Source organism: Anolis carolinensis, unplaced genomic scaffold (genome assembly GCF_035594765.1).
Source record: "Anolis carolinensis isolate JA03-04 unplaced genomic scaffold, rAnoCar3.1.pri scaffold_13, whole genome shotgun sequence".
NCBI classification, from domain to species: Eukaryota; Metazoa; Chordata; class Lepidosauria; order Squamata; family Dactyloidae; genus Anolis; species Anolis carolinensis.
In genome coordinates this window covers 2,995,666-3,023,612 of record NW_026943824.1, presented here as the reverse complement: position 1 = coordinate 3,023,612, position 27,947 = coordinate 2,995,666, and the positions used below count along the sequence as shown (strand labels likewise).

At 40.4% G+C, this 27,947-nt stretch overlaps 2 protein-coding genes and 1 long non-coding RNA gene across 6 annotated transcripts in view; 2 read left to right on the top strand and 1 right to left on the bottom strand.

Annotated features, from left to right (window-relative positions):
- Nucleotides 1–375: 375 nt before the first annotated feature.
- Nucleotides 376–24,150, bottom strand: iqce (IQ motif containing E). 4 transcript variants are annotated; one of them, XM_003226048.4, is made up of 19 exons: nucleotides 23,997–24,150; nucleotides 20,414–20,461; nucleotides 20,168–20,210; nucleotides 19,942–20,064; nucleotides 18,581–18,715; nucleotides 18,309–18,379; nucleotides 17,003–17,116; nucleotides 16,759–16,809; nucleotides 16,437–16,507; nucleotides 15,969–16,041; nucleotides 14,514–14,563; nucleotides 11,632–11,780; nucleotides 11,399–11,454; nucleotides 10,606–10,799; nucleotides 9,705–9,807; nucleotides 8,397–8,531; nucleotides 7,129–7,256; nucleotides 6,649–6,764; nucleotides 376–1,612 (listed from the first exon to the last, which is right to left on the bottom strand). In XM_003226048.4, the coding sequence occupies exons 1-19, from the start codon at nucleotides 24,048–24,050 to the stop codon at nucleotides 1,464–1,466; spliced, it is 1,863 nt and encodes a 620-aa protein (XP_003226096.3). In that variant the 5' UTR covers nucleotides 24,051–24,150; the 3' UTR covers nucleotides 376–1,463. The 4 variants fall into 4 exon arrangements, with proteins under 4 accessions (XP_003226096.3, XP_062820316.1, XP_062820317.1 ...); XM_062964246.1 differs by lacking the exon at nucleotides 23,997–24,150 and adding an exon at nucleotides 21,668–21,796; XM_062964247.1 differs by lacking the exon at nucleotides 23,997–24,150 and adding an exon at nucleotides 21,668–21,796 and having other exon boundaries at nucleotides 8,397–8,528.
- LOC134294159 (uncharacterized) lies at nucleotides 18,374–23,466 on the top strand. Its single transcript, XR_010001135.1, has 2 exons — nucleotides 18,374–18,521; nucleotides 19,748–23,466. It is a non-coding gene; the product is annotated as an uncharacterized LOC134294159 (long non-coding RNA).
- The window catches only part of brat1 (BRCA1 associated ATM activator 1), a gene marked incomplete in the record, with an annotated part of 11,014 nt that continues 7,166 nt past the window's right edge, over nucleotides 24,100–27,947 (top strand). The window contains 1 exon segment of the mRNA XM_062964245.1: nucleotides 24,100–24,673. Within this exon segment, the coding sequence (XP_062820315.1) occupies nucleotides 24,547–24,673 (127 nt within the window).

The window sequence follows — 27,947 nt, the reverse complement described above, 5'->3', positions numbered from 1 at the left end:
TAACTATCAATTTTATGATATTATATGACTGTATGATATGTGAGCCACTCCGAGTCCCCATTGGGGAGATGGAGGCGGCATAATAATAATAATAATAATAATAATAATAATAATAATAATAATAATGATTTTATTCTTATATCCCGCCTCCATCTCCCCGTGGGGACTCGGGGCGGCTTACTAATGTAGAACAAAAGTACAATTAACGTCAGTATTGTACACCAGGCATTATAAGACACCACACAGAGAACATGAGCAGGCATCCGGGAGCCTCTCATGGTCCAATGAAAGATCCCAGGAAAAATGCGGACACAAAGCGAACTGCTAAACGTGATTTTTTGGCAATAAATGAGCACAACTGTTTTGAAAAGGAGAGATGGTCTATTCATTACAGATTTTAATATATAAATGGTTTGCAGTAAAAGAAAGAACGAGAAAGTTTGATGGAATTGCTGGGAGATTAAGTAGTTAGGGGGGCTCGTTCTGCGGAAAAGCCATCAGTTGAATGTGGCCCCCAACTCCTTTACAGCTCGTAGCAAATTGCCTGCCTCTTCCCAGAGCTCTCCTTCTGCTCTGAAGCCTTTGAAGCCTTTGGCTCTGGTTGCTGTTAGAACAAGAGCCCTGTGAAGCCCAGGAGCTGGCTGTGTTTTTTATACTTTCTGCTAGAACATGGACTTTTATGGCATCAAAGCTGATGGGATTACAAAACCTGAATGGTAAAAAAACTGGAATATCTCCCCCCCCCCCCCCGCTCTCTCTGTGCCACAAGGCTCAGTCCTATCCTTTGTGAATCTGTCTATCAATAGCTCCACCATCATGACACAATATATATTATCTGTAACATGAGAGGCAAAATGCCTCTATTACTATTAACCCCAGCAGGAGTATGTTAGTGGCTCAGGCCGTCCTTATGGGCATCTAACTGGCTGTACTGGGATCAGAATCCTGGCTTTGATTGGCCTTTGGTCTGTTTTTTGTCACCTTAGAAGCCCTGCCGTGAAAACTTGATCAGCCTGAGCTGGTCCCAGAGGTGGAAGCAGCAGCAGAGGTAGGATTTATCAATGCAGGAGAATCGTGGGGGAATAGATTTGCGATGGATGACCCTTCGAATCAAAACTTCCCAGGAAATGTGTATAATTGTGTTGTCAAAGGCTGTATGGCCATATTCCAGAAGCATTCTGTCCTCGCGTTTCGTCCACATCTATGGCAGGCATCCTCAGAGGTTGTGCAGTCTGTTGGAGTCTAGGCAGATGTATAAACCCCACGTGACTAGTTTCCAACAAACCTCAAAACCTCTGAGGATGCCTGCCATAGATGTGGGCAAAACATCAGGAGAGAATGCTTCTGGAACATGGCCATACAGCCAGAACACTCACAGTAACCCAATGTGTATCATCTCCAGCTCTCTCCATAATGTGCTGTTCAGTTCCATCCAGCCAAGCAGAGACAACAAAGCTTGGCTCCTAGCTCAGGCCGGGAGAAGGTGGCAGATAGCTGTGGAAATCAAGAGATGTTTTCTTCACCGGCAACGGAGACACTGTGATAATGTCATCTGAGTCGTCCGAGTGGATTTCATCCACAAGTGGTGAAGGAGGAGGTGAGGAAGATGTGGCTGAAAAGAAGCACAAAGGAAACAGATGTGAATAAAATGGAGAGAGACACAAGTCATTGCAGAGGAATCAAGTTCTCTCGGACATTCAGTTTCCAGAATAGACAGCCATTGTTTATCATTTGGATAGTCCTTGGCTATTGTTATTATTATGGGTTGGTTTGAGTTCGGTGAAGCTCCGGCTTTCTTATCGCCATGGCGGCGATGTAGGCGGGAGAGAGGATGAGGGTTCTGTGTGTGCGCACGAGGGGAGTTTGTGCGCAGGCGCACATTGGCTGTTGCGGTTTTTGGCCTTTTGTTGGCCCTGTGATTGTGTGTGTAGTGTAATTTTGTTGTATCTTACTGGAGGCGGGGGTGATGGATTGTGTTGCCAATTTTGGAGTTTGGGGAGTTTGGGGTTTTGTTGTTTTGTGCGTTGCCGTGACGCCAAAACCTATATATATATATATATATATATATATATATATATATTAATAATAATAACTTTATTCTTATACCCCGCCCCATCTCCCCGAAGGGACTCAGGGCGGCTTACATGGGGCCATGCCCAGACATAACAATATAAAAGCGAACAACGCAATAAAACAAATCAATCAACAATAAAAACAATATTGATAAAAACAGTCATAAAAGGTCAGCATACAAAATAGATATTAAAAACATGAGTTGAATTCACGGCTTGCAGTTTCTCAAGTCACTCCTGACACGAATTTTTTTTATAATAATAATAATAATAATAATGTAATACAATATTATACTAATAATACAATATACAGTAGAGTCTCTCTCTCTCTCTCACACACACACACACTCTACTTGCCTAGTTTTCAACAAACCTCACAACCTCTTAAGGATATGTGCCATAGATGTGGGCAAAATGTCAGGAGGCTTCTGGAACATGGCCATACAGCCCAGAAAACTCACAGCAACCCAGTTAAGCAAATTATTAGCTTACTTTCTGACTTTTTTCCCCCATTGGTGAAAGTGCTACGGACTCCTTTTGTTTCTTATGGGCTGCTGCAGTTGGGATAAAGGAGACGCGTGGAAGGTTGGGGTGGAGAAAGAACAGTTTTGAGTGGGATGATTTATGAACTAATTGCACTAAGGATAGAGGCAAACAAAGGAAGTTCCCTGAGAACAGGGAGAATAATTGAGAGGTCTTGCATTTTAGGTCTAAAAGGGGTCCATTTCTCTTTTTGGAACAAGGCAGGGCCTATTATTAGCTGGATTACTATACTGCATTTTGAGCCAATACCCCACTGCCAGTTTTTATATCTTTGCTTCAGAACCCCTTTGCGACAGGAAACTTCCTAACCATGCTTCCATGGAGACCAGCACAATAGAATTTCCCCTCCCAATATACACTTGTATTATGTTTAGGATTAGGCAATTAGAAACCAATTACAACCTCCATCTTGGCTCCTGTTTTCTGAATCTCATTCATCCCAACTGCCAATCAGTCATATCAATTTACCATGCCCCCTGTGTGAGGGTTAAGGTACCCATAAAAAGGCCAAATTTCCATTTAGTGAGGCCAAATATATGTTCGCCTGAGGCTGATTATTAGGTGTGTGTGAATATATATACCATATATATGGTACTAGTCTTTATTATGTTAATATCTAGATCAGGAGAAAGGGTTGGCATTTAACTGGCATAGGAAACCCACTGGAATTGGGTTGCTGTGAGTTTTCCGGGCTGTCTGGCCGTGTTTTCAGCATTCTCTCCTGATGTTTTGCCCCCATCTATGGCAGGCTTCCTCTGAAGTTGTGCTAACACCTCCCAACAAAGGATTCCCCCCGGAAGGAATCAGCCAGGCTTTGAAGCTGCAAGGCTTTCCAATGCTAATCAAGGTGATTAATTGCAACATCCACACTTGCCTCCAACAGACAAGAGTTTTTTCTGGACCTTCCACAGATATATAAACCCCACTTGCCTAGTTTCCAACAAACCTCACAACCTCTGAGGATGCCTGCCATAGATGTGGGCGAAACGTCAGGAGAGAATGCTTCCAGAACATGACCATACAGCCTAGAAAACTCACAGCAACCTACTGCCTCCTTCCATGAAAGTCTTCGATATCTATTTGTTTTAGGAAGGCATTGAATGTATGCTGTTGTTGGTTGGAATCCGCCCTGAGTCCCTTTGGGGAGATATGGCGGAAAAGAAATTATTATTATTATTATTATTATTATATTATGACACAGCAAACAAGATAGATATGCTGGATTTCGTTTCACAAAATCGAACACTTCACAAAGTCGAACACTTCCCAAGTGTTTAGGACTGTGTACTAAATTATTATTATTATTATTATTATTATTATTATTATTATTATTGTATGACACAGCAAACAAGATAGATATGCTGGATTTCGTTTCACAAAATCACAAGTAGAACACTTCCCAAGTGTTTAGGACTGTGTGATGTATTATTATTATTATTATTATTATTATTATTATTATTATTATTATTATTTTCTACCCTTACTATTATTATTGCTCATCACCCTCTTCTTTGTGTTATACTCCGCCTCTGCTCTTTCTATCCTTTGTATTATATTGTTATTGCTATTATTATTATTATTATTGACACAACAACATTGTATGACACAGCAAACAAGATAGACATGCTGGATTTCGTATCACAAAATCACAAGTCAAACACTTCCCAAGTGTCTAGGACTGTGTGATGTAATAATAATAATAATAATAATAATAATAATAATAATAATAATAATAATAATAATAATAAATATAATTATTATTATTATTATTATTATTATTATTATTATTTTATGACACAGCAAACAAGATAGACATGCTGGATTTCGTAACACAAAATCACAAGTCGAACACTTCCCAAATGTCTAGGACTGTCTGATGTATTTTCGGATGATGCGCGCAGGTCCCAGTAGGATGGCCTTTTGCAGTTGGCAGATTGTAATTTTGTCAATACCTATTGTTTCCAAGTGCCGGCTGAGATCTTTTGGCATTATTATTATTATTATTATTATTATTATTATTATTATTATTATTAGACAACTCATTTCCACTGGAATTATCTTAGTATCCTGCCAAAGAAAAGAGGGCTACTTTCTCAAAAAATGAGGTCAAAATGTCATTATTATCATTCCTACTACTAACTGACCTTCTAATACTATAAAGATCATTGGTACATAAGAGGGTGTTTTCAGACAATGTGCTGATCAATAAATGTTATAATATAAGCGTATAATATGCCTCCTTTCCCTCGCACAAAGAATAGCTTGATAAAAGTGTAGCTTGACATGGTCCGGACAATATGATTTGATCAAACAACAAAGGCACGAATGAGAAGAAGAGGGAGAAATCATAAAAGTACAGGTTTCATTCCCAATATGGAGGATTGCCTAAAAGCAGGCAAGGCTTCTCCTGATCTCACAATACAAGGCAAGCTCACTCTCAGTGGGAATGGGCAGCAACCACGGATGGGGGGGAAATCAATTTGTACGTTATCAATTCACCTCTATTTCAGATAACAGATAGCAACAATGGAATGGGCAATCCATCTATTCCCGTCATTCCCGCCGTGGGCTGTCTCTCCGTTTTATATCCCTGAATTGCCTTTTGGACAGCTTGTGTCTGGAACGGTTAAGCCGTTAAGTAATGCTCGTTATTAACCTTCCCAACAACCCTATGAAGTCAACAGTAATTGATACCTACTCCGCGGCCTATGTAAAAAAAAATCAATGTGATGGAATGGCTGTCAACATATAAAAGTTATAACAATTGAAAAATCAATGACGCAGTTGCTCCGCTAAAAGACTGAGGACCAAGCCTGTGTTTAGCCTTAGGCTTGCTCTCAGCCCCTTTGCGATCAAATCAGTCTGTGCTGTAAACCTGAGGCCCAAACACACATACACACACCTGATTCAGGACACTTATATGCACTCTACCTGGAAAATGAGAAACCAAAAGTATTCAAGGAGCTGAATGAGTCTAAACAGGACTCGAACATGCCCATCTGTATTTTATAAGTGTTTTTTTATGAATTTTTGATGTAATTTAATAACTTTTTAATTGATTGAGTAGCAGCAAAAATGAGATATGAATATAGGACCTACTGACAGACCCCACCTGGACATGGAAAGCGCCTTAAATGTATATTTAAATGTATAATTATGTATATTTTAATGTACAGTATATTCTTAATTTTATTGTAATTTTTAATCTCGATGGATTATATATATATATATATATATACTAGCTGTGGCCGGCCACGCGTTGCTGTGGTGTTGTGGTGGTGTTGGTGAGAAATTGTTGAGGTAGTGGTGGTATTGAATGTCTGTTGTATGGTAGTCTTTATGTTTAGTATGCACACTGAAGTGGATTATATGGCAGTGTGGAGTCAAGATAATCCAGTGCAAAGTAGATAATATAAGATTCTAAATGGGTTATATAGCTGTGTGGAAGGGCCTTGAGTCTACACTACCATATAATCCAGTTCAAATCTGATAATCTGTGGAAGAGGCCTAAGTGAGGCCTAGCTGTGCCTGTCCCCTGGGCTGAGGAGGTTGCTAGGAGACCAAGTGGGCGGAGCTTAGCCTTCAAACTGGCAGCAATTGGATAAAAACTATTATTCCTCTCCCTGTAATTAGGACTTTTTCTTTTCTTTTTATTGTATCAACCTAGAGTCGTGAATGATGGGTTGTGTTGTCAAATTTCGAGGTTGGGGGGGCCTGTAGTTTTGTTGTTTTGTCCGCTGCCCTGATGCCATATATAGTAAGCCGCCCTGAGTCCCCTGATGGGTGAGAAGGGCAGGGTAGAAGTGATGTAATAAATAAAAATAAATAAATTCACAATGTATTGTACAATTTTATATGTGTGTTTTATTGTAAGCCGCCCTGAGTCCCCATGTTGGGTGAGAAGGGCGGGATATAAATATTGTAATAAATAAATAAATAATAAAATATATTTTTGCTCAGTCCATACAAACCAGCAAACATTGAATGATAAAGAAAGTATCAAGGAAATACAACAAACAAGACATGACATTACTTGGCACTAAAGCGAAGGCAAGAGGGGGATGTCTGAATGGAGACCAGGTTGGCTTTTCTTCTCCAGTGAAGGCAACTGGGTTTGCTTTCAGACTCTCGAGGCTAGAGACCAGTGACCTGCAAGAAGTAGAAAATTGAAAGAGCCATAAAAGATAAGAAGATAGAGTATTACACTGCATGGGTAAAAGTAAAGGTTTCCCCCTGATATTAAATCTAGTTGTGTCCAACTCTGTGCCTACAGCTTTCTCTGAAGAATAGTGTTCACATTTCTGTATGCAAACTATGAACAATCCAGTATAGCTGGAGGAAAACATTTGAATTCCTTGTAGATAAGTTTAGCCATCTAAGAAGACTCAGCTCAAGGTTGCCACGGGGTTCTTGACTGTGTTTTCCCTGATCCCATTTTAACAACCACAGCCAAAAGTTGTAAAGTTAAAAACACTGTTTTGAAATGCAAAAAATGTAAACTCTTTGCACTCACCTTTCTTGATGTTGCATCCTTGAGATGTGAGCCCGGAAAACTGACTGAATCAGCCTCACATCATCTTCTCCAATGCTGTAATCAGCAGTTATTTGTGATGGGCTGGACCCACAGGATGAATCTGCAGTCTATGAAATTTACCCAAAAAGCAAGTGAATTTAATCCACTGTGGCAGTCTCTCTAATTTCAATGTTGGCCCCATTCCTTCATTGTTGGGGATTTTGTATCTATCAGCAGTTAGAAATTAAGCACAGGAGACCATCAAAGCCCAAGTTGGGGATTCCTGAAAGTTTCTAGTTCTTTGAGAGAAGAGAGATACTGGTATTGACAGATTTTTGCTCTGAACCAAAAAGACTCCTTTTGTCACAAAGAAAATCAGCTTGTTTTTTAAAAATCATGTCAGAAGCGACTTGAGAACATACTGCAAGTTGCTTCTGGTATGAGAGAATTGGCCATCTACAGAGACGTTGCCCAGGGGACACTCGGATATGTTACCATCCTGCTGGGAGGCTTCTCTCATGTCTCTGCAAGCTAGAGCTGACAGACAGGCGCTCACTCCGTCTTGTGGATTCAAACCGCCAACCTTTAGGTCAGCAGTTCAGGTGGCACAAGGGTTGTGCCACCATGGCTCCTATAAAAACCAAGGCAGCAAGAGCTGAACATGGAAACGTTATTTTTGGGATTAAGATTCCCAGACAAGAAAAGATGTGATGTAGTGCAATAATTGGACTACGAATCTGGATTTAAATCCTGCTCAGCCATGGAAACACATTGGGTGAGCTTGGATACGTCATGCTTTCACAGACACAAAAGGCAGCAAAGCTTTCTCAATCAATCTTCCCAAGAAGACCCTGAGATAGGTTCACTTTTAGATTGCCATAGCTCAGAATTGACTTGAAGACATACAGGAAAAAGATCCCCAGAACCCTCCACTAAGTATGGCCAGTTGTAGTTCTGGAGGCTTTTAAGCAGAGGCTGAATGGCCATCTGTCGGGGGTGCTTTGAATGGGATTTTCCTGCTTCTTGCAGAGGGTTGGACTGGATGGCCTGCGAGGTCTCTTCCAACTCTACGATCCTATGATTTTATGATTCTATGATTCTAAGAAGTTGCTTTTCCAATAGTACAAGTTTCTAGTCCTTATAAAGCCAGATAGCAAAAACCTAGGACATTGAAAGAGGCTCAGCAATGATGCCAGGCCCACACTTCTACACTTGTGCATTTCTGCTCCTCAGATGTGTCCCCATATATAATATTAACAGAGCATCACCTTGGCTTTATAGGCCTTCCATTGCCTCTGGATGACTTGAGCCGCTTGCTCTTCCTTCTGACGTTCCGCAGAGCAAGGAGATGAAAACACAAAGTTTATTTTCTTTAAACGTAGCATAGAAACTGAGTGTGACTGCTGGCGTTCAGGGTGAAAATCCGGTTCGTTGGTTGGATGAACGTGGAAGAGAACACGCACGGAGAGGCAGCAATCCAGAAGAGGGGAAGGAAAGAGAAAACAAAGACCGGGTTTGGACACAGATCTAACATACAAGATTCAGTGCAAAGAGGTGGGGAGAGAGGTGTGGAAGCTCTCTGCCATTAGCAAATCAATCCGGGAGAAAGTGAGGATGGAAATCTCTCTTGGGGAGGATGTGTTCTGTCTCCATTGATCCTCTCAGATATATACGCCTGCTTTTAATTTTTACGAGGTGATACATCATTCTCCGCCAGGCACCTACTGTGAGAGTCCCAAAGGCATTCTCTCTTTCACTCGAGGTAAACATACAATTCAATTCTTGGCTTTAAACAGACAAGGAATCCAAGGAATGATTCATGTCCAAAGCCAGACAACATGTAAACTCCAAGCAGCGGGCTTTGAGAGAAGCTAGTTGCGAAGTTGCAACCACCAAAGACTCGGAGAGGAGACCTTTTTTTAAAAAAAATTCTTTCTTTCTTCTTATTCACTTTAGATGGTAACGCAACTTGGTTTATAATAGAGGCTTGGATGTTGGAGGAACAATAACAAGTTTATTCAGGCACAGAGCTTAGTGGTTACAATGTTGTTTCTCACTTAGAGGCACTTTTATTAACAGTTACTATACTAGAATGAGGTAAGACAAACTCCCTAAAGTGTCATTTCTTTTACTTAAAGTAGTTAGAACTTCTTCCTTTGCTACTTTTAAACTGCAGTCACCCTGTGATATACGATCACAAATTCTCTGTTCCTTACCAGGACACAGACTACATTAAATATGTCACCAAATGTATTTCAAACCGACTCAAAAAATGAACACTTGAGTCTCCTTGATCCCCTCAACCTAGGATCAATCTTCCCTGTGCCTCATCAGAGCACAGACTGAATCCCTTTTTTAAACTCTGCACATCTTCAACAAAACGACAGTTGGCTCCGCCTACTTCTCCATGGCAACCAGCCTCTGAGTTCTGAGATGCAATAACTGTAATACTTACCATTTTAAAACACAAACACACAATTAAACATAACATCTGTAAACCAAAAATTCATACTTCATTACACTAGTCAATATTAGAAAACACACTGTACCAAATACATCAAAATGTCATTTCCAACCTGGTCAGGCGGCTCTGTGGCATCCATCCCAGTCTGTCTAGAATGTATTTCTTCGTTTTTCTCCAGTTCTCTCACTTTCTCTCTCAACTGCTGTATTTCTTTCCTACAGATGCACAACAAATAATGTATTTGTATGGCTTCCCTGGCCTGAACTCAATCACAGCATCACCTGTTGTGTGGCAATACTTTGAAAGGTATCACAGAACAGCCTGCGAAGTCTATCCCAAGATACACAACAGTGTCTTAATGAGATTCTGGCCAGCCAGTGTGTTGATCTTGCTACACACTGGTTTAGCCATGAGGGACAGCTTTCTGTGGGCTAACCAACAGGGCCAGGAACTCTACCAACTTGTCAGGATCATTCTAGGAGGGGGAATATAATAATAATAATAATAATAATAATAATAATAATAATAATAATAATAATAATAATAATTTTATTTTTATACCCTGCCCCATCTCCCCAAGGGGACTTGGGGCGGCTTACATGGGGCCAAGCCCTGGCAAAACAGACAATATAAAACACAACAATAACACAAATCAATCAACAATAAAGCAAGTCATAAAACAAATAAAATCATATAAAACAAACATGCTTGATAAAATCCTGGCCTGGCTCCTAAAAAGAACTGGGCCATAAAAGTGCTAGTAGTATCAGCTACAGTCGGGGAGAGGAAAACAATAACCCAGGGGCTCTTGCACAGGTTTACTATATGCAGAACATTTTTTCTAAGATGTCAATTGACTTTATCTCTCTCTTTCACATTAACCAAATAGGCAAAAGCATGTGCATATGTAAACTTGAGATAGGGATCAATATTTTAAGAAGTCTCTTTCACTTTTTTTCGCCATTATCTTCCAAGACATGGATAAAATATTGGACATCTGCTGGGTACTTAACTCTTTAAGAGCCAGCTGATCCTGAAGGACAACCCTTTGACTTTTCAATTTCTTTATTATCTGGTGTAGATGCTCAAAGTCCTCTGGAGGATCAGCAAAAGACGGATCCGAGTGTGCAGAATCTGATGGGGTAAGCACACGTGAAGCACTGACTTGTGAAAGCTGTCGCCTGTCATTCTCCAGACCATCTATTTTCTGAAAATTGAAAGGAGGAAACGAGCAGCAGTCATTCAGAGCTCCTTCCTACTGATGTGCAGACACAAGAAACCTTGCTTTGGTATGAAAATGTTCATCTGTAATGCTCATGGAACACAACAGTGCAGAAAAAAATAAGAAGGAAGCCTTTGGGTTCTGTCTCTTTGTCACAGACTAAGGGATGTGGCTCACAAACGAAAGGATATACAGTAGAGTCTAACTTATCCAAGCTAAACGCAGAAGCTTGGATAAGCGAATATCTTGGATAATAATGAGGAATTAAGGAAAGGCCCATTCAACATCAAATTAGGTTATGATTTTACAAATTAAGCACCAAAACATCATGTTATACAACAAATGTGACAGAAAAAGTAGTTCAATACGCAGTAATCTTATGTTGTAATTACTGTATTTACGAATTTAGCACCAAAATATCACGATATATTGAAAACATTGACTACAAAAATGGCTTGGATAATCCAGAAGCTTGGATAAGCAAGGCTTGGATAAGTGAGACTCTACTGTATAATATTTTTCAGTAACTATAACAATTTCTGTCTTACCAGCTCTAAAATAGCAATTTAGTCTCTGTTACTCACTTTCTCCAGCTTTGCAATCTGTCGAATCAGCCTCTGTTTGCTCCATTCAGTGTAATCTGGGAAATGTAACATTTTTTTCAGACTTAATGTGGGTGGCACAAAACACAAATGCCTTGCAAAGAAAACCCTGAGCTGAAAAGAACCCTTTAGGCAACTTCTAAACAGCCGCAGCTCTGCAACTCACTCCTTTTACTACATTGAATCAAAATGCTACGTCTCCCCATGGAACCTACTTTTGGTTTTACTGGGGGCAGGAGAGCTGCACAATATGCGATCCAAATCTTCTTTCAGTTTCCGATTCTCTTCTTGCAACTCTCTGATGCTCCTGGAAAACTGGAGGATCGTGGCGTTGAGCACCTTCTGCTGTGAGCGCTCAGGAGAGCTACAAAGAATTTGGGAAGATACAGTTAAGAGCCACAATTGAAAACACAGTGCAAAATGCACACAAAGCATGGACGAGCAGCATGGGTAAATTGAGACCCGGAATAACATAGTGGGCAGGGCGTTGGAGTCAGAACCAGAGATCTTTGCCCCTGGCTTCAATTTAGGCCTGTTCCATGATATGCAAGGGTATTTAGGGTTGAAGAGAACATCAGCACCATCATTAATTCAATAATTAAGAAGCCGAGGACTATCTGGCCAGACCAGCTTGTTCTTTAGACATTCTGTAGAACAGAAGGAAAATTTCAGACATTTTTCCCTACTTTTCCTACTGGCTGTCACTTCCTTTGCCAGGGATGGCATCTGTGCACTTTTAGATCATAAATTTTGGGGGTAAAGGCCCATCTTGTAAGCCAAAAAGTGATGTAACAACAGCAACCACTACCATCACCACTAATAAATAATAATAATAATAATAATAATAATAATAATAATAATAATAATAATAATAGTAATAATGGTCCCGGTGGTGATCGGCACATTGGGTGCCGTGCCAAAAGATCTCAGCTGGCATTTGGAAACAATAGACATTGACAAAATTACGATCTGCCAACTGCAAAAGGCCACCCTACTGGGATCTGCGTGCATCATCCGAAGATACATGATACATCACACAGTCCTAGACACTTGGGAAGTGTTCGACTTGTGATTTTGTGATACGAAATCTAGCATATCTATCTTGTTTGCTGTGTCATACAATAAAATAGTAATAATAATAATAATAATAATAATAGCAGCAGAGTGCTTAATCCATTTATTTCTGAAAGGCACATAAACAGGGATGTGAACAAAACGGTTAGTTTTACTATTCCAACCCTTAAATACATGTTAACAGAATCAAAATAAAATCAAATCACTGTATCTTACTATATATTTTCTCTAAACTACCTTGAGCTCCACAATCCTCCAGACTTCCTCTGACTGCACAGACCTCTCTCTTTCTCTCTCTTTCTTCCTCCGCCAGAACTGCCACCATTTTCTTCTTCCTCTGAATCTTTCACCTGATGTCTATAGTAGCTGGTTAACTTTTTAGAGTTAAAGAGTCTTCTTCTAAGAATAGGAAGTCCCACTAGAATTCATCCCTCCCATTAGGATTTCCCAAAAGGTCATACCAGAGAAAAACGCCAATTCACCAAAAAATGATTTTTATACCTCACAACCTCTGAGGATACCAGCCATAGATGTGGGTGAAACGGCAGGAGAGAATGCTTCTGGAACATGGCCAGACAGCCCGAAAAACTCATAGCAACCCAATAATTGTTATTATTACATTTATTATTTTACTCTATGTATTATTATTGTTACATGTATTATTTTACTCTGTTATTATTATTGTTACATTTATTATTTTACTCTATCAAAATTGTTATTACATTTTTCATTTTATTCTATGTATTATTAGTGTTACATGTATAATTTTACTCTGTTATTATTATTACATTTATTATTTTACACTTTCATAATTGTTATTATTACATTTATTATTTTACTCTATGTATTATTGTTGCTATTACACTTGTTATTTTACTCTGTTATTATTATTGTTACATTTATTATTTTACTCTATTATAATTGTTATTATTACATTTATTATTTTACTCTATGTATTATTGTTGCTATTACATTTGTTATTTTACTCTGTTATTATTATTACATTTATTATTTTACTCTGTCATAATTGTTATTACATTTATTATTTTACTCTGTTATTATTATTATTGTTACATTTATTATTTTACTCTATCATAATTGTTATTATATTTTTCATTTTACTTTATTTATTATTATTGGAAGGATACATAAGCGCATTTACATTGAAGGAGGTTAGAATAATGATTTAAATAGAGTTCAACAGTCTTATCTTAAATTACGGTTTTATGTAAATATTCAAAAACATTTAACCTACTGATGCCTCAATTAATGTAATTTTATTGTATCTATTTTTGAAATTTACCAATAGCCGCTGCATTTTCTACCCTCGGCTTATACTCAGGTCAATAAGTTTTCCCAGCTTTTTGTGGTAAAATTAGGTGCCTTGGCTTATATTTGGGTTGGCTTATACTCGAGTATATGCGGGTATATTTCCCAGAAATGTGTCATTGATTATAGTCCAAGGGAAACGAAGTGGCTGGATTTAAGATCATATTTCTGTAGTCTAAAGTACTTCAATTACAGCTTATTTTCACTACCTTGAAAATACGGTGCAGTAAGATCAATACGGCTTACAAGATCAGGGAGGGAGTGAACTTCTATGGAACTTCACCATAATCATCAAAGTAAATCCTATTGATTTGTGTATAGCTATTTCCACACAAATGGTTGTTAAGTCTTAATTACCTTCTGCTCAATTGTTTCAACTTTACGAAATTTTAATTTGGACACTATGCTCTTTAAAAAGCCATCATTTTACCATAGAACATGGAACTGAATGGATGAAATGCCTTGGAGGTAAATATGCCAACTTCAGTGAAAATCTCAAATGGAAGACAGATAGGCATGACATGGAATGTTGCAAAAATGATATAAAACTAAGAAAGAATCCACACACAATGTCTCATTAATGAGTTTTGAAAAAGCTTTTAACATCCACCATCTTCACAATAATTAGTGAAGCACAGAAATAAGACCGCAGAAACTTATGCACACGCATAGAGCCCCAAGGTAATAAACATACTTTCGTTGCACAGCCTTTGATTTTGCCAGCAGGATCTGGAGTCGATGGCTCTGTAACAGATAGGATATATTAGCAGGGAAGCCGGAAAGAGCAATTACAAAAAGAAGCTATGACGTACAACTTACAATTTGGAATATATGGCAGTGTGGACTCAGACAACCCAGTTCAAAGCAGATATTGTGGCATTTTCTGCCTTGAAATTCTGGGTTATATGGTTGTGTGGAAAGGCCCTTGGCCAACTGCCCAAAAAATCAGGAGAAGCAAAGATTAGGGACTACAATAGGGGAATTTCAATGGTAACTTCTTGTATGAATTGAACCCAATTTAAGGTCTTTGCAAGACTGCTTTCTCTTTGCCCAACACTTTCCCAGATGAGGATATGGGAAGAGACTCTTTTGATTTAGGCAAGTGTTTGATGTTTATTTATTTATTTGTGGTATTTATATACTGCCCTTCTCAACCCAAAGGGGACTCAGGGCGGTTTAAATTAAATAAATTAAATTAAAAAAATTAAAATAAAGGAATGAAATATGTAGCATGGCCAACAGAGTGGGAAAAAGCAAGACCTAAATTTCCCTGGCTGACATTATTATTATTATTATTATTATTATTATTATTATTATTATTATTTATTAGCAATATTTATATCTCGATCTTCTCACCCTAAAAGGGACTCAGGGTGGCTTACAAGTTATAGCTACATACATTACATTATTGGTATAGCACAATAAAAGCATTATATATTAATATATTGCACTAAACCACTATTCTGCAATATTATTCGTAATATTACATGTTATATATAATATATAACTACTAGCTGTGCCCGGCCACGCGTTGCTGTAGCGAAGTATGGTGGTATGGGAAATAAAGTATTGAGGAATTGGTGGTAGTTAAGGTAAGGGTAAAGGTTTTCCCTTGACATTAAGTCCATTATAAATGGGTTATATAGCTGTGTGGAAGGGCCTTGAGTCTACACTGCCATATAATCCAGTTAAAATCAGATAATCTGTATTTTATAGGAAGTGTGGAAGAGGCCTAAGTGAGGCCTAACTCTGCCTGTCCCCTGGGCTGAGTGGGTTGCTCGGAGACCAAGTGGGCGGAGCTTAGCCTTCTAACTGGCAGCAATTGGATAAAAACAATTATTCCTCTCCCTCTAATTAGGACTTTTTCTTTTCTTTTTGCCGTATGAACGTAGAGGCATGGATGAGAGGTTGTGCTGCCAAGTTTAGTGTTTCTGGAATGTGTAGTTTTGTTGTTTTGTCCTAGGACGAAATTTCATTACCCTTTTATATATATAGATAATAGTGTACTATTATATTGTATTACATTATAATATTATTATCAATATTATACGCATATACAATATATTATTAACATAACATAATATTAGTATATATTATTATTAGTGCAAACTTGTATTATCAGCAATCCCAGCTTTTAACAAAGACATACCTCCTCATAGTAATTCTTCAAGGCAATTTTCATTTCTTCCACATTCGTGGTCTTCACGTCTGTCTGGAGTTTTCTTTTTTCAGAGAAGCAGCCAAAGGGTGAAGAAGCAGAAACAAAAAAGTAAATCATCACTGGGCCAGACACGGTGTTCTAATATTAAGAAACATTTACCCCATAACATCCCTCTCTCTTTGCCTTTGGGAGTCAAATTAAAATGTTATTTTGCCATTTTCCTGAGAATGTGCGATATTTGGTTTTATGGCTCACTCTCAAATTTACCATTTTAGATCACATACTGGGAGAAAGGTAGGCTATAAAATGAATGAGTGAAAGAATGAATGAATAAATAATGGTTTGTCATTATCAACTGTGCATTTTTAATCTGCTTTGTGTCCTATCTTTTCAACAAGCAACCTTAAGGATGAAAAAGGAAGGTAAAAATACTTGATTAAATAAAGCTCAGCATACTGAATAGTGTTGTCTTTCTCTTTGCATTGCTGTTCCAGTTTGAGAATCTTTCGCTTCAATCCACCGACGACCTATCAAGAGGAAACAACACTGGATTTGTCCTGAAAGTTGTCTTTAACAGCACATGTTTAAAAGGAGGTTTTTTAAGATGGATGCTGCACTTTCCTTAATGTTTGGCTTTGAATCTTTTCATAATTCAACTGTGGTTTAAGGATGTAGTTTTATTTTGACATTACAACTGCTGGCCTTTTAAAAATCTATGCCTTTTTTGGGTTCACTTTGAGAGACAGGAGACAAAGACAGTATGAAGCACAGCAATTACCAAATTGGAATCAGTCCTCAGCTCTGGCCGTAGACATGCAAAATCCGATCCCTTTAAAAACAAGACAGGAAAAATCAATGTATTGCCATGCAAATAAATGAGCAATAATATAGCAAGCTTATCTTGATAACTAGTTCTGATCGGCAGTGCAAGATTTAGCAACACCCTGCTTTTCTAAGAGAAGGGAGGAGCGGGTGACCAGATCTAGATATTGCTGCTTAACTATCCTTAGTACATGGCTTACTCTGCAAGGATCCAGCAGCTGTTCAATTTGCTTGTCCTTTCGGCTGCTTTCCTCCTCCAATCGCCGAAGCTTTGTTTTCATCCGATCTGTTTCATTTTTCTGGGTTTGTATAGTCTGCAATGAGGAATAAGGAGGGAGCAAGAGAAATGTTTCTTGTTCTACACAAACAACTCCTTGTATCTTTCAAATACAGAGGTGTGGCCTTCTAGATCTTTGGGACTCCAACTCCCAGAAGCCCTAGCCAGATTGTCCAATAGCCAGGAATTCTGGGAGCTGAAATGCAAAACACCCGGAGGGTCACAAGTTTGACACCACTGCAATATATTAAAAATCTGCAGTTTCTTATTTTGCTTCTTTATTTTAAAACTGAAGAGCATTACCAGCTCTTGGGCGTCTATATTTAGAAATGGGAAAGTTAAGGAGGAAGAGTTAAACAAGAGAGGAAGAAATATATCATATTTTGGCTCTTCTTCATATCTTTTCATCATTCTGTAGATGAATTAGCCTTGTACCCATGAAACACACAAGATGGGAACAGAAACATTAAACAAACCACACAAAATGGCAAGGTACCAGGTGCAGGGCAAACCGGAAAAGGAGGGAGGACAAGATTGTGACATGATGCCATGGAGTCAAGCAAGGTCACTTTTGGGGCCGGGCTGTGGTGCAGCTGGCTAGTAACCAGCTGCTATAAATCACTACTGACCGAGAGGTCATGAGTTCGAAGCCCGGGTCGGGTTAAGCCTCCGACCATAATAATAATAATAATAAAAAATAGCCCCGGCTTGCTGTTGACCTAGCAGCCCCAAAAGACAGTTGCATCTGTCAAGTAGGGAAAATTTAGGTACGCTTTATGCGGGAGGCTAATTTAACTAATCTACTACACCATAAAACTGCTCACGAGGAAAAGAAGAACAGCCACCAATGGACAGTGAAGCAACAGCTCCCCCTGTGGCCGGAATCGTGAAGCTGGAAAGATGTTAAAAATGCCTCTGTGTCTGTCTAAAACTGAATGTTGTTTGTCTGTTGGCATTGAATGTTTGCCATATATGTGTTCATTGTAATCTGCCCTGAGTCCCCTTCGGGGTGAGAAAGAAGGGCGGAATATAAATACTCTAAATAAATAAATAAATAAATAAATTGTATCCAAAGCAAAGCTATTCCTTCATATTATCAATAATTGTCTTTGTAAACAGGAATGCTGAGCTATGTCCTCCCCCCTTGATGACAACTAAGTCTTCAAGAAAAACAATTTTCTGAAAGGGTCACAGATATGCACAATATGTAAATAAATACACATCTCTACCTTCTTTAATTCAATAATTTCATCATACATATCTTCCTTTTCTTTGTAGTCTGGCGTTCCAGGGATATAGCCTGGGGGAAAAGACAAGGAGTCGTGAGCATTGTCTTCTCAATGACAGTTGCCAGCCTCTTCCTAGATGAGTAACAGAATGGATTATAAAGCGGCGGCTGATCCTGCAAGTAACCTGGACCCAAACTGCACGGGGCTTAAAAGGTAACAACCAGCACTTAAGTCTCACCGGTGGGCATCTGTTCCCTATTAGCTGGACTCACCACTGCTGGAGAAGCGAGCATGGTTTGGCTTCTTCATGCCCAATGCTTCCTTCAGATATTCTGGAGTGCTGCCAGGGAGAGCGGACAGCGCAGCACCAAGGGGAAGGTCTGGGTTTTTCTCGCCTGCTCTGGTACCTGAGAAAGAGAATATAAAACAATGAAGCACAGCCAATGGGCCCAGAGCACTGCAAGGCCAAGGGGAAAAGGCAGTGGAGGCCAGTAAGTGAAATGCTTAAGATAAATGCCTGGAAGAAGTAAAAAGTCACTGGAGTAGGGCAAAGGATTCTCACAACTCCAGCTTCCCATGTCAACTGATCCTCATGTAGGGGAATACTTTGATTTCAAGCAGGAAATTTCTTGGAAGCTCCAACAGCATACTACTATCACCAGGGCTGATGCGGCAGTAAATATAGTCTCAGAACTAGGAGCAGACCAAAGGATTGGCTCCTTCTCTCCCCACCACTCTGAAGCATTTTTCCTTCTGCTGATATGATATCCAGAGAGGAATAGTTCCTGGCATTCAAGGCAGTATGCTTTTCAGTACAAGCTTCTGGGGCGCAAAACTGGGAAAGCGCTACTGAGCTCATGTTATCCCGTTGATTGGTCTCCCAGACATACATCTAATACTAATACTAATAATAATAATAATAATGAACATGTCAAGCTACTCTGGGAATTCAGACAGACAGGGTTTTGGAGCACAATACTCCTGATGTCACAATCGTGTTAAAAGACAAAGTATGGATTGTCAATGTCGCAATCCCAGGTGACAGCAGGATTGAGGAGAAACAACTGGAAAAGTTGACACTATATGAGGATTTAAAGATCGAACTACAAAGACTCTGCCAGTCAAGGTGGTCCCAGTGGTGATTGGCACACTGGGTGCAGTGCCTAAAGGCCTTGGCCTGCACTTAAACACAATCGGTGCTGACAAAATTACCATTTGCCAGCTGCAGAAGGCCACCTGACTGGGATCTGCTCGCATTATTTGCCGATACATCACACAGTCCTAGACACTTGTGAAGTGTCCGATGTGTGATCCAATTCAACAGCCAGCAGAGTGTCTGCTGTGGACTCATCTTGTTGTGTTTCAAATAATAATAATAATAATAATAATAATAATAATAATAATAATAATAAATGACTGTTACCCATGTCTCCTCACAGGTCAAGAAGAGTACAACTTAGCCAAAATATATATACCACACTACACAGTATAAAGATTAAAATGATTATGGCTCAAAGCTTCTCATGTTATCCTCAGCCTATCGAGTGGAGGTACTTGGCACCTGTTCCCACGTTTGTCAAGACAATGCAAGAGGCAACCTAGAGAAAGAGGAGTTGACTTCACATGCAAGTACCTTGTCTGAGTGTTCCACGCCACAGCTGCCCTGATGACTTGACCGAAGGGATTTCACTTTTCTTTCTCTCTCTGCCTTTAAATGATCTTGAAAATCCAGCCCATGTAGAGAGATATGGAGATTCTAAGGCAAAGGGAAAAAAATCAGACAAAGAATCTCACTTCTCATTGAGGTTAGGTAGTTTCAGGATATGAACATCATGTTAAAAGATTTAGATTGTACTAACTTGGTGATATGGGTGACATGCGAGCTGGTTTCTTCTTCAATTTCTGAAAAAAAGAGACTGTTTTGAATTTGAATTTTTCACACACAATTTATACAAGAACTTGCAAACAGTAGCTACTTTTCTAAGCAGACAGCAAACGTTCAGTTGTTATTGTTATGTAGTGAGTGATGCTGAGAATTAACCACATTGAAAATCGGTAGAAGCAGGAGACAACTCAAAACTACCATAATTTCTGGTCCAACTCACCAGTTTGGTGTCCGACTCATAGCTAAGCGAAGAAAGACTCTCCTCTGCCTGGGGAATAAATATGTAGATGTTGTTATTGTTATTATTTCCCACTTGTCTTTTCCCCAAAAATTGGGACTCAAGTTATTTTACAATTATAAAAAATACAATACAAAAGGCAGACATGGAAACAGAAACAAACTAGTCACAATAGCAAAACATTTTTAAAGATACACTTTAAAAAGACAAAAAAGCCACGACTATATAACATAATACTTTCAGGGATTATTTGCATAAAACTGCCAGATCGATGGTGCATCAGTATTCTCACTGCTCTTCCAAAAAACCTCTTATGTGAGATTTGTTAATTTTGGTGAGGGTAACTGTGGCCCTTCAGATGCTTTAAACTACAACTCTCATAACTGGCTATAAAGTACTTAGTACAGCAAATCATGGTTAAAGTTCTCTCTTTTCAGAATTATGAATTTCATAACATACTGTTGAAATATATCATTCTTTCCTTGTGTCATCCAGAAATAATTTGATTTTAATTTCCTTTAAAAATAGTATAGTGTTAGTTATTTCTTTTAACTGCAAATAAGTCACCCTTAAAGGAACAGCTCCAGTGGTTCATTTCCGCTGTCCTTTTCACCCCAGCCCAGTTTTGTGAGATCTAGATCTGCCTCTCAGCGAAAAGAACAGAAAGCAGGGTGAATGTAACTTTTAAAAGCTGGATCGCAGGAAAGAAAGCTGCATGGAGTGATAAGAGATCAGCCCGGTCTGATGATGCCTTGCTCGCAGCCGGGCATGTGTCACGTCCAGCCCACACAGAATTTTTAATTTCCTGAAGTCACATTCTTCAGAGCAGATTGGCAGATTGTTCCTTTTTTATTCTTCGGGCATCTGATCTGAGTCTATATCTCCCTATCCAATTTGTTTTGCTGTGCTAGTGATCAGACTGTGAAACAAGCAAACTACAAAGTTTTAAGGGAAGTGAGCAAATATTTGCAGCAAACACATAGACTTCCAACTATAGCAAATCTAGATCTGAAACCAGGGAGAAAAGAGGGAAGTGATGGCACTTGTGTGATCCTAATGTTTCGTGTGGCCTATGAACCAGATGGTTTATTATTCCCATATATCTCACCAGAGTTCAGCTTGGATGGAGATGATGGGAATCAGAGCTCAACAACTTCCAAAAGAGCACAATTTAAGCACAAAACTACACAGCATACAGAATAGGTCAATTTGAACAAAATTGCGATTTGGAAAGACCTCAGAGATGGGGAAGGGAAGGTCGTAACGACATACAATCTTCACTTTCATGTCCTCCTTGAACAGGTTGCCAATGGAAATAGAACCAAGGATTGTGAACTGCAGTGGTTCCATTTGGCGATTGTGAGGAAAGCCCATAAATGAGGTCACCAGAGCCCAAACAACTACCGTGTTTCCCCGGAAATAAGACAGTGTCTTATATTAATTTTTGCCCCCAAAGATGTGCTAGGTCTTATTTTCAGGGGATGTTTTCGTTTTCCATGAAGAAGTATTCACATTTATTGTTGAACAAAAAAAAATGAACATTTATTATATAATGTACAGTAGTTGTCATCACAAACCAGCATAACCAGACAAACTGTGAATCCTATCAAGAATTTCTTGTTACTACCATTATTTCCATGTATAATACTCTATGATACATACATTTACCGATCCTGCATGCTCTGGTGTTCTGTTTGGCGGGCATGCTTCCAAACAAAACCTTTGCTAGGTCTTACTTTCAGGGGAGGCCTTATATTTAGCAATTCAGCAAAACCTCTACTAGGTCTTATTTTCTGGGGATGTCTTATTTTAGGGGAAACAGGGTATTACTAGAACTTAGGATGGTTAATTCTATAAATTAATACTGTGTCACATGAAGAGGTCACGTTTTAAACCTATCTTGGATCTATTGCCCAATGACGAGAGGGCATATTTCTCACGATCTATTACACTATGTAACACGATTTTTGTTCCTGGGTTATAAATGTCATTTCCTAATTGGTTCTACTATCAAAACATTATTATTAATTTATTTATTTACTACATTTATATCCTGCTCTTCTCACCCCGAAAGGGGACTCAGAGCGGCTTACAAATCAAATAAACATACAATATATTATTAACACAGCACAATATAATATAAGCATTAGATTACTATATTGTACTATATCATTATATGGTAATATTATTAGTAATATTACATTTAATATATAATAATTTATTATTATTACAGTAGAGTCTCACTTATCCTTTTATGACTGTTTTATTGATGCTGATGTTTTACTGTTGAGTAATTTGTTTTATTGTCTTGCCATTGTTATTATATTGTTGTTTGGGCATGGCCCCATGTAAGCCACCCCGAGTCCCTTTGGGGAGATGGGGCGGGGTATAAGAATAAAGTTGTTGTTGTTATTATTATTATTATTATTATTATTATTATTATTATTATCCAAGCCTCGCTTATCCAAGCTTCTGGAATATCCAAGCCATTTTTGTAGTCAATGTTTTCAATATATTGTGATATTTTGGTGCTAAATTCATAAATACAGTAGTTACAACATAAGATTACTGCGTATTGAACTACTTTTTCTGTCAAATGTGTTGTATAACATGATGTTTTGGTGCTTAATTTGTAAAATCATAACCTAATTTGATGTTTAATAGGCTTTTCCTTAATCCATCCTTATTATCCAACATATTAGCTTATCCAATGTTCTGCCAGCCCGTTTATGTTGGATAAGTGAGACTCTACTGTATATCATTATATGGTAATATTATTAGTAATATTACATTTAATATATAATAATATATTATTATTATATCTTTAATATTTATCTCTTTATATCTATTATATTATATCTTTTTATGAATGTTGATGTAAGTTAATAATTTTTAATCTGATTTATAGTGTATTGTATAATTTTTATATGTGTGTTTATTGTAAGCTGCCCTGAGTCCCCTCTCGGGTGAGAAGGGCGGGATATAAATGTTGTAATAAATAAATAAATAAATAATATTTAATATTTAATATATAACATGGGAAAACTTTATTAAACTACAAAAACTTTGTTTTTGAAAGACACTCTGCAGGACATTTTTCAATAGTTTTTCAATTTGCTATAGTTTTTCGATTGAGTCTTGACCAATTCAGCATAGGGTTGTTGTGTGTTTTCCGGGCTGTCTGGCCATGTTCCAGAAGCATTCTCTCCTGACGTTTCGCCCACATTTATGGCAGGCATGCTCAGAGGTTGTGAAGTCTCTCCTGACGTTTCACACACATCTATGGCAGGCATCCTCAAGAGATTGTGACCTCACAGCCTCTGAGGATGCCTGCCATAGATGTGGGCGAAACATCAGGAGAGAATGCTTCTGGAATATGACCATACATATGAAGTTTCTTCTGACGTTTCGCCCACATCTATGGCAGGCATCCTCAAGAGATTGTGACCTCACAACCTCTGAAGATGCCTGCCATAGATGTGGGCGAAACGTCAGGAGAGAATGCTTCTGGAACATGGCCCTAGATAGATAAATAAATATGTATGTATGTATAAAAGGGGCCCACCTTTTCCCTCTGGGGCCCGGGCTCCGAGGCGGTCTCGCTGGGGCCTTCAGACATGGCCTCCCTCCTCGCTGCAGAGCCGCTCTCTCCCTTTGATACACACACTTCCGGCTTTGAGGGACTCCATGGCAACCGGCCATGGCAACCAGCCAGTCAAGGACCCGGATGGCCTCCCAATGGGAGGGGGAAAGTGAGGAGCGCGGCGCCACTTCCGGAACACGCTTGTTCAGACCCACCAGCGCTTCTGGGAACTGTAGTCCAAAATTCGCGCTGGCCCTTAAAGAGACAGGAGTCCTCTCCTTCCCTTGGACCACAACTCCCAGAGTCCTCCTGTTCAAAGGCCGAACTGCGCATGCTCACTATCCCTTGCTGTGGAGAGAAGGCCTTGCGTTGCTCTGAAGGGCTGGAGTATTTGTTTACTGTGGGAAGAAAGTAAGTGAATGCCGTTTGGACCGTCATGGCTCAATTGTATGTCAGCCTGGGAGTTTGACAGGGGCTTGGAAGAGTGACAGGGCCTCTCCAAACTACAACTCCTCCGGTGAGCCTGCCCGTCATGGAGGCCCAGTGTTCCCAGCTGCTGCCTGCCGTCTGCACAGTCCTGGCCGACCCTCGCTGCCCCGTTTCGGACGACACTTCCTTGGAGAAACTGCTAGACTGGTTCCAGGCCTTGACCCACACAGGTGAGGAGACATGGGAGCTCTGGGGCCAAACTATATATATTGTCTATAATATACAGTATAGGTAAAGGTAATGGTTTTGCCCTGACATTAAGTCCAACTCTGGGGATGGTGCTCATCTCTATTTCTAAGCAGAAGAGCCGGCGTTGTCCGTAGACACCTCCTAGGCCATGTGGCCACTGGCATGACTGCATGGAGCATCATTACCTTCCCACCGGAGCGGTACCTATTGATCTACTCACATTTGCATGTTTTCGAACTGCTTGGTTGGCAGAAGCTGGAGCTAACAGCGGGTGCTCACTGCGCACCCTGGATTCGAACCTGCAACCTTTCGGTCCACAAGTTCAGCAGCTCAGTGCTTTAACTGGGGCCCCCAATACAATATTATATTGTATTGCATTATAATATTACAGTATATGTTATAATAATACAGTATTATATTGTATTGCATTATAATATTACAGTATATGTTATAATAATACAGTATTTATATTGTATTGCATTATAATATTACAGTATATGTTTGGGGCCCCTTTAGGGTGGTCCAGGGTTCGTTTTGCCCCTTTGAGCCTGTTTAGAAGTTGTTTGGGGCCCCTTTAGGGTGGTCCAGGGTTCGTTTTGCCCCTTTGGGCCTGTTTAGAAGTTGTTTAAGGCCCCTTTAGGGTGGTCCAGGGTTCGTTTTGCCCCTTTGAGCCTGTTTAGAAGTTGTTTGGGGCCCCATGAGGGTGGTCCAGGGTTCGTTTTGCCCCTTTGAGCCTGTTTAGAAGTTGTTTGGGGCCCCTTTAGGGTGGTTCAGGACTCGTTTTGCCCCTTTGAGCATGTTTAGAAGTTGTTTAAGGCCCCTTTAGGGTGGTCCAGGGTTCGTTTTGCCCCTTTGAGCCTGTTTAGAAGTTGTTTGGGGCCCCTTTAGGGTGGTCCAGGGTTCGTTTTGCCCCTTTGGGCCTGTTTAGAAGTTGTTTGGGGCCCCTTTAGGGTGGTCCAGGATTCGATTTGCCCCTTTGGGCCTGTTTAGAAGTTGTTTAAGGCCCCTTTAGGGTGGTCCAGGGTTCGTTTTGCCCCTTTGAGCCTGTTTATAAGTTGTTTAAGGCCCCTTTAGGGTGGTCCAGGGTTCGTTTTGCCCCTTTGAGCCTGTTTAGAAGTTGTTTAAGGCCCCTTTAGGGTGGTCCAGGGTTCGTTTTGCCCCTTTGAGCCTGTTTAGAAGTTGTTTAAGGCCCCTTTAGGGTGGTCCAGGGTTCGTTTTGCCCCTTTGAGCCTGTTTAGAAGTTGTTTAAGGCCCCTTTAGGGTGGTCCAGGGTTCGTTTTGCCCCTTTGGGCCTGTTTAGAAGTTGTTTGGGGCCCCTTTAGGGTGGTTCAGGGTTCGTTTTGCCCCTTTGAGCCTGTTTAGAAGTTGTTTAAGGCCCCTTTAGGGTGGTCCAGGGTTCGTTTTGCCCCTTTGAGCCTGTTTAGAAGTTGTTTGGGGCCCCTTTAGGGTGGTCCAGGGTTCGTTTTGCCCCTTTGAGCCTGTTTAGAAGTTGTTTAAGGCCCCTTTAGGGTAGTCCAGGGTTCGTTTTGCCCCTTTGAGCCTGTTGAGAAGTTGTTTAAGGCCCCATTAGGGTGGTCCAGGGTTCGTTTTGCCCCTTTGAGCCTGTTTAGAAGTTGTTTGGGGCCCCATTAGGGTGGTCCAGGGTTCGTTTTGCCCCTTTGGGCCTGTTTAGAAGTTGTTTGGTGCCCCTTTAGGGTGGTCCAGGGTTCGTTTTGCCCCTTTGAGCCTGTTTAGAAGTTGTTTGGGGCCCCTTTAGGGTGGTCCAGGGTTCGTTTTGCCCCTTTGAGCCTGTTTAGAAGTTGTTTGGGGCCCCTTTAGGGTGGTCCAGGGTTCGTTTTGCCCCTTTGAGCCTGTTTAGAAGTTGTTTAAGGCCCCTTTAGGGTGGTCCAGGGTTCGTTTTGCCCCTTTGAGCCTGTTTAGAAGTTGTTTAAGGCCCCTTTAGGGTGGTCCAGGGTTCGTTTTGCCCCTTTGAGCCTGTTTAGAAGTTGTTTAAGGCCCCTTTAGGGTGGTCCAGGGTTCGTTTTGCCCCTTTGAGGCCTGTTTAGAAGTTGTTTAAGGCCCCTTTAGGGGTGGTCCAGGGTTCGTTTTTGCCCTTTGAGCCTGTTTAGAAGTTGTTTAAGGCCCCTTTAGGGTGGTCCAGGGTTCGTTTTGCCCCTTTGGGCCTGTTTAGAAGTTGTTTGGGGCCCCTTTAGGGTCGGTCCAGGGTTTCGTTTTGCCCCTTTGAGCCTGTTTAGAAGTTGTTTGGGGCCCCTTTAGGGTGGTCCAGGGTTCGTTTTGCCCCTTTGGGCCTGTTTAGAAGTTGTTTAAGGCCCCTTTAGGGTGGTCCAGGGTTCGGTTTTGCCCCTTTGGGCCTTTTTAGAAGTTGTTTAAGGGCCCCTTTAGGGTAGTCCAGGGGTTCGTTTTGCCCCTTTGAGCCTGTTTAGAAGTTGTTTGGGGCCCCTTTAGGGTGGTCCAGGGTTCGTTTTGCCCCTTTGGGCCTGTTTAGAAGTTGTTTGGGGCCCCTTTAGGTAGGTCCAGGGTTCGTTTTGCCCCTTTGAGCCTGTTTAGAAGTTGTTTGGGGCCCCTTTAGGGTAGTCCAGGGTTCGTTTTGCCCCTTTGAGCCTGTTTAGGAGTTGTTTAAGGCCCCTTTAGGGTGGTCCAGGGTTCGTTTTGCACCTTTGACCCTGTTTAGAAGTTGTTTAAGGCCCCTTTAGGGTGGTCCAGGGTTCGTTTTGCCCCTTTGGGCCTGTTTAGAAGTTGTTTAAGGCCCCTTTAGGGTGGCCCAGGGTTCGTTTTGCCCCTTTGGGCTTGTTTAGAAGTTGTTTAAGGCCCCTTTAGGGTGGTCCAGGGTTCGTTTTGCCCCTTTGAGCCTGTTTAGAAGTTGTTTAAGGCCCCTTTAGGGTGGTCCAGGGTTCGTTTTGCCCCTTTGGGCCTGTATAGAAGTTGTTTAAGGCCCCTTTAGGGTGGTCCAGGGTTCGTTTTGCCCCTTTGAGCCTGTTTAGAAGTTGTTTAAGGCCCCTTTAGGGTGGTCCAGGGTTCGTTTTGCCCCTTAGAGCCTGTTTAGAAGTTGTTTAAGGCCCCATTAGGGTGGTCCAGGGTTCGTTTTTGCCCCTTTGAGCCTGTTTAGAAGTTGTTTAAGGCCCCTTTAGGGTGGTCCAGGTTCGTTTTGCCCCTTTGAGCTGTTTAGAAGTTGTTTAAGGCCCCTTTAGGGCGGTCCAGGGTTCGTTTTGCCCCTTTGGGCCTGTTAGAAGTTGTTTAAGGCCCCTTTAGGGTGGT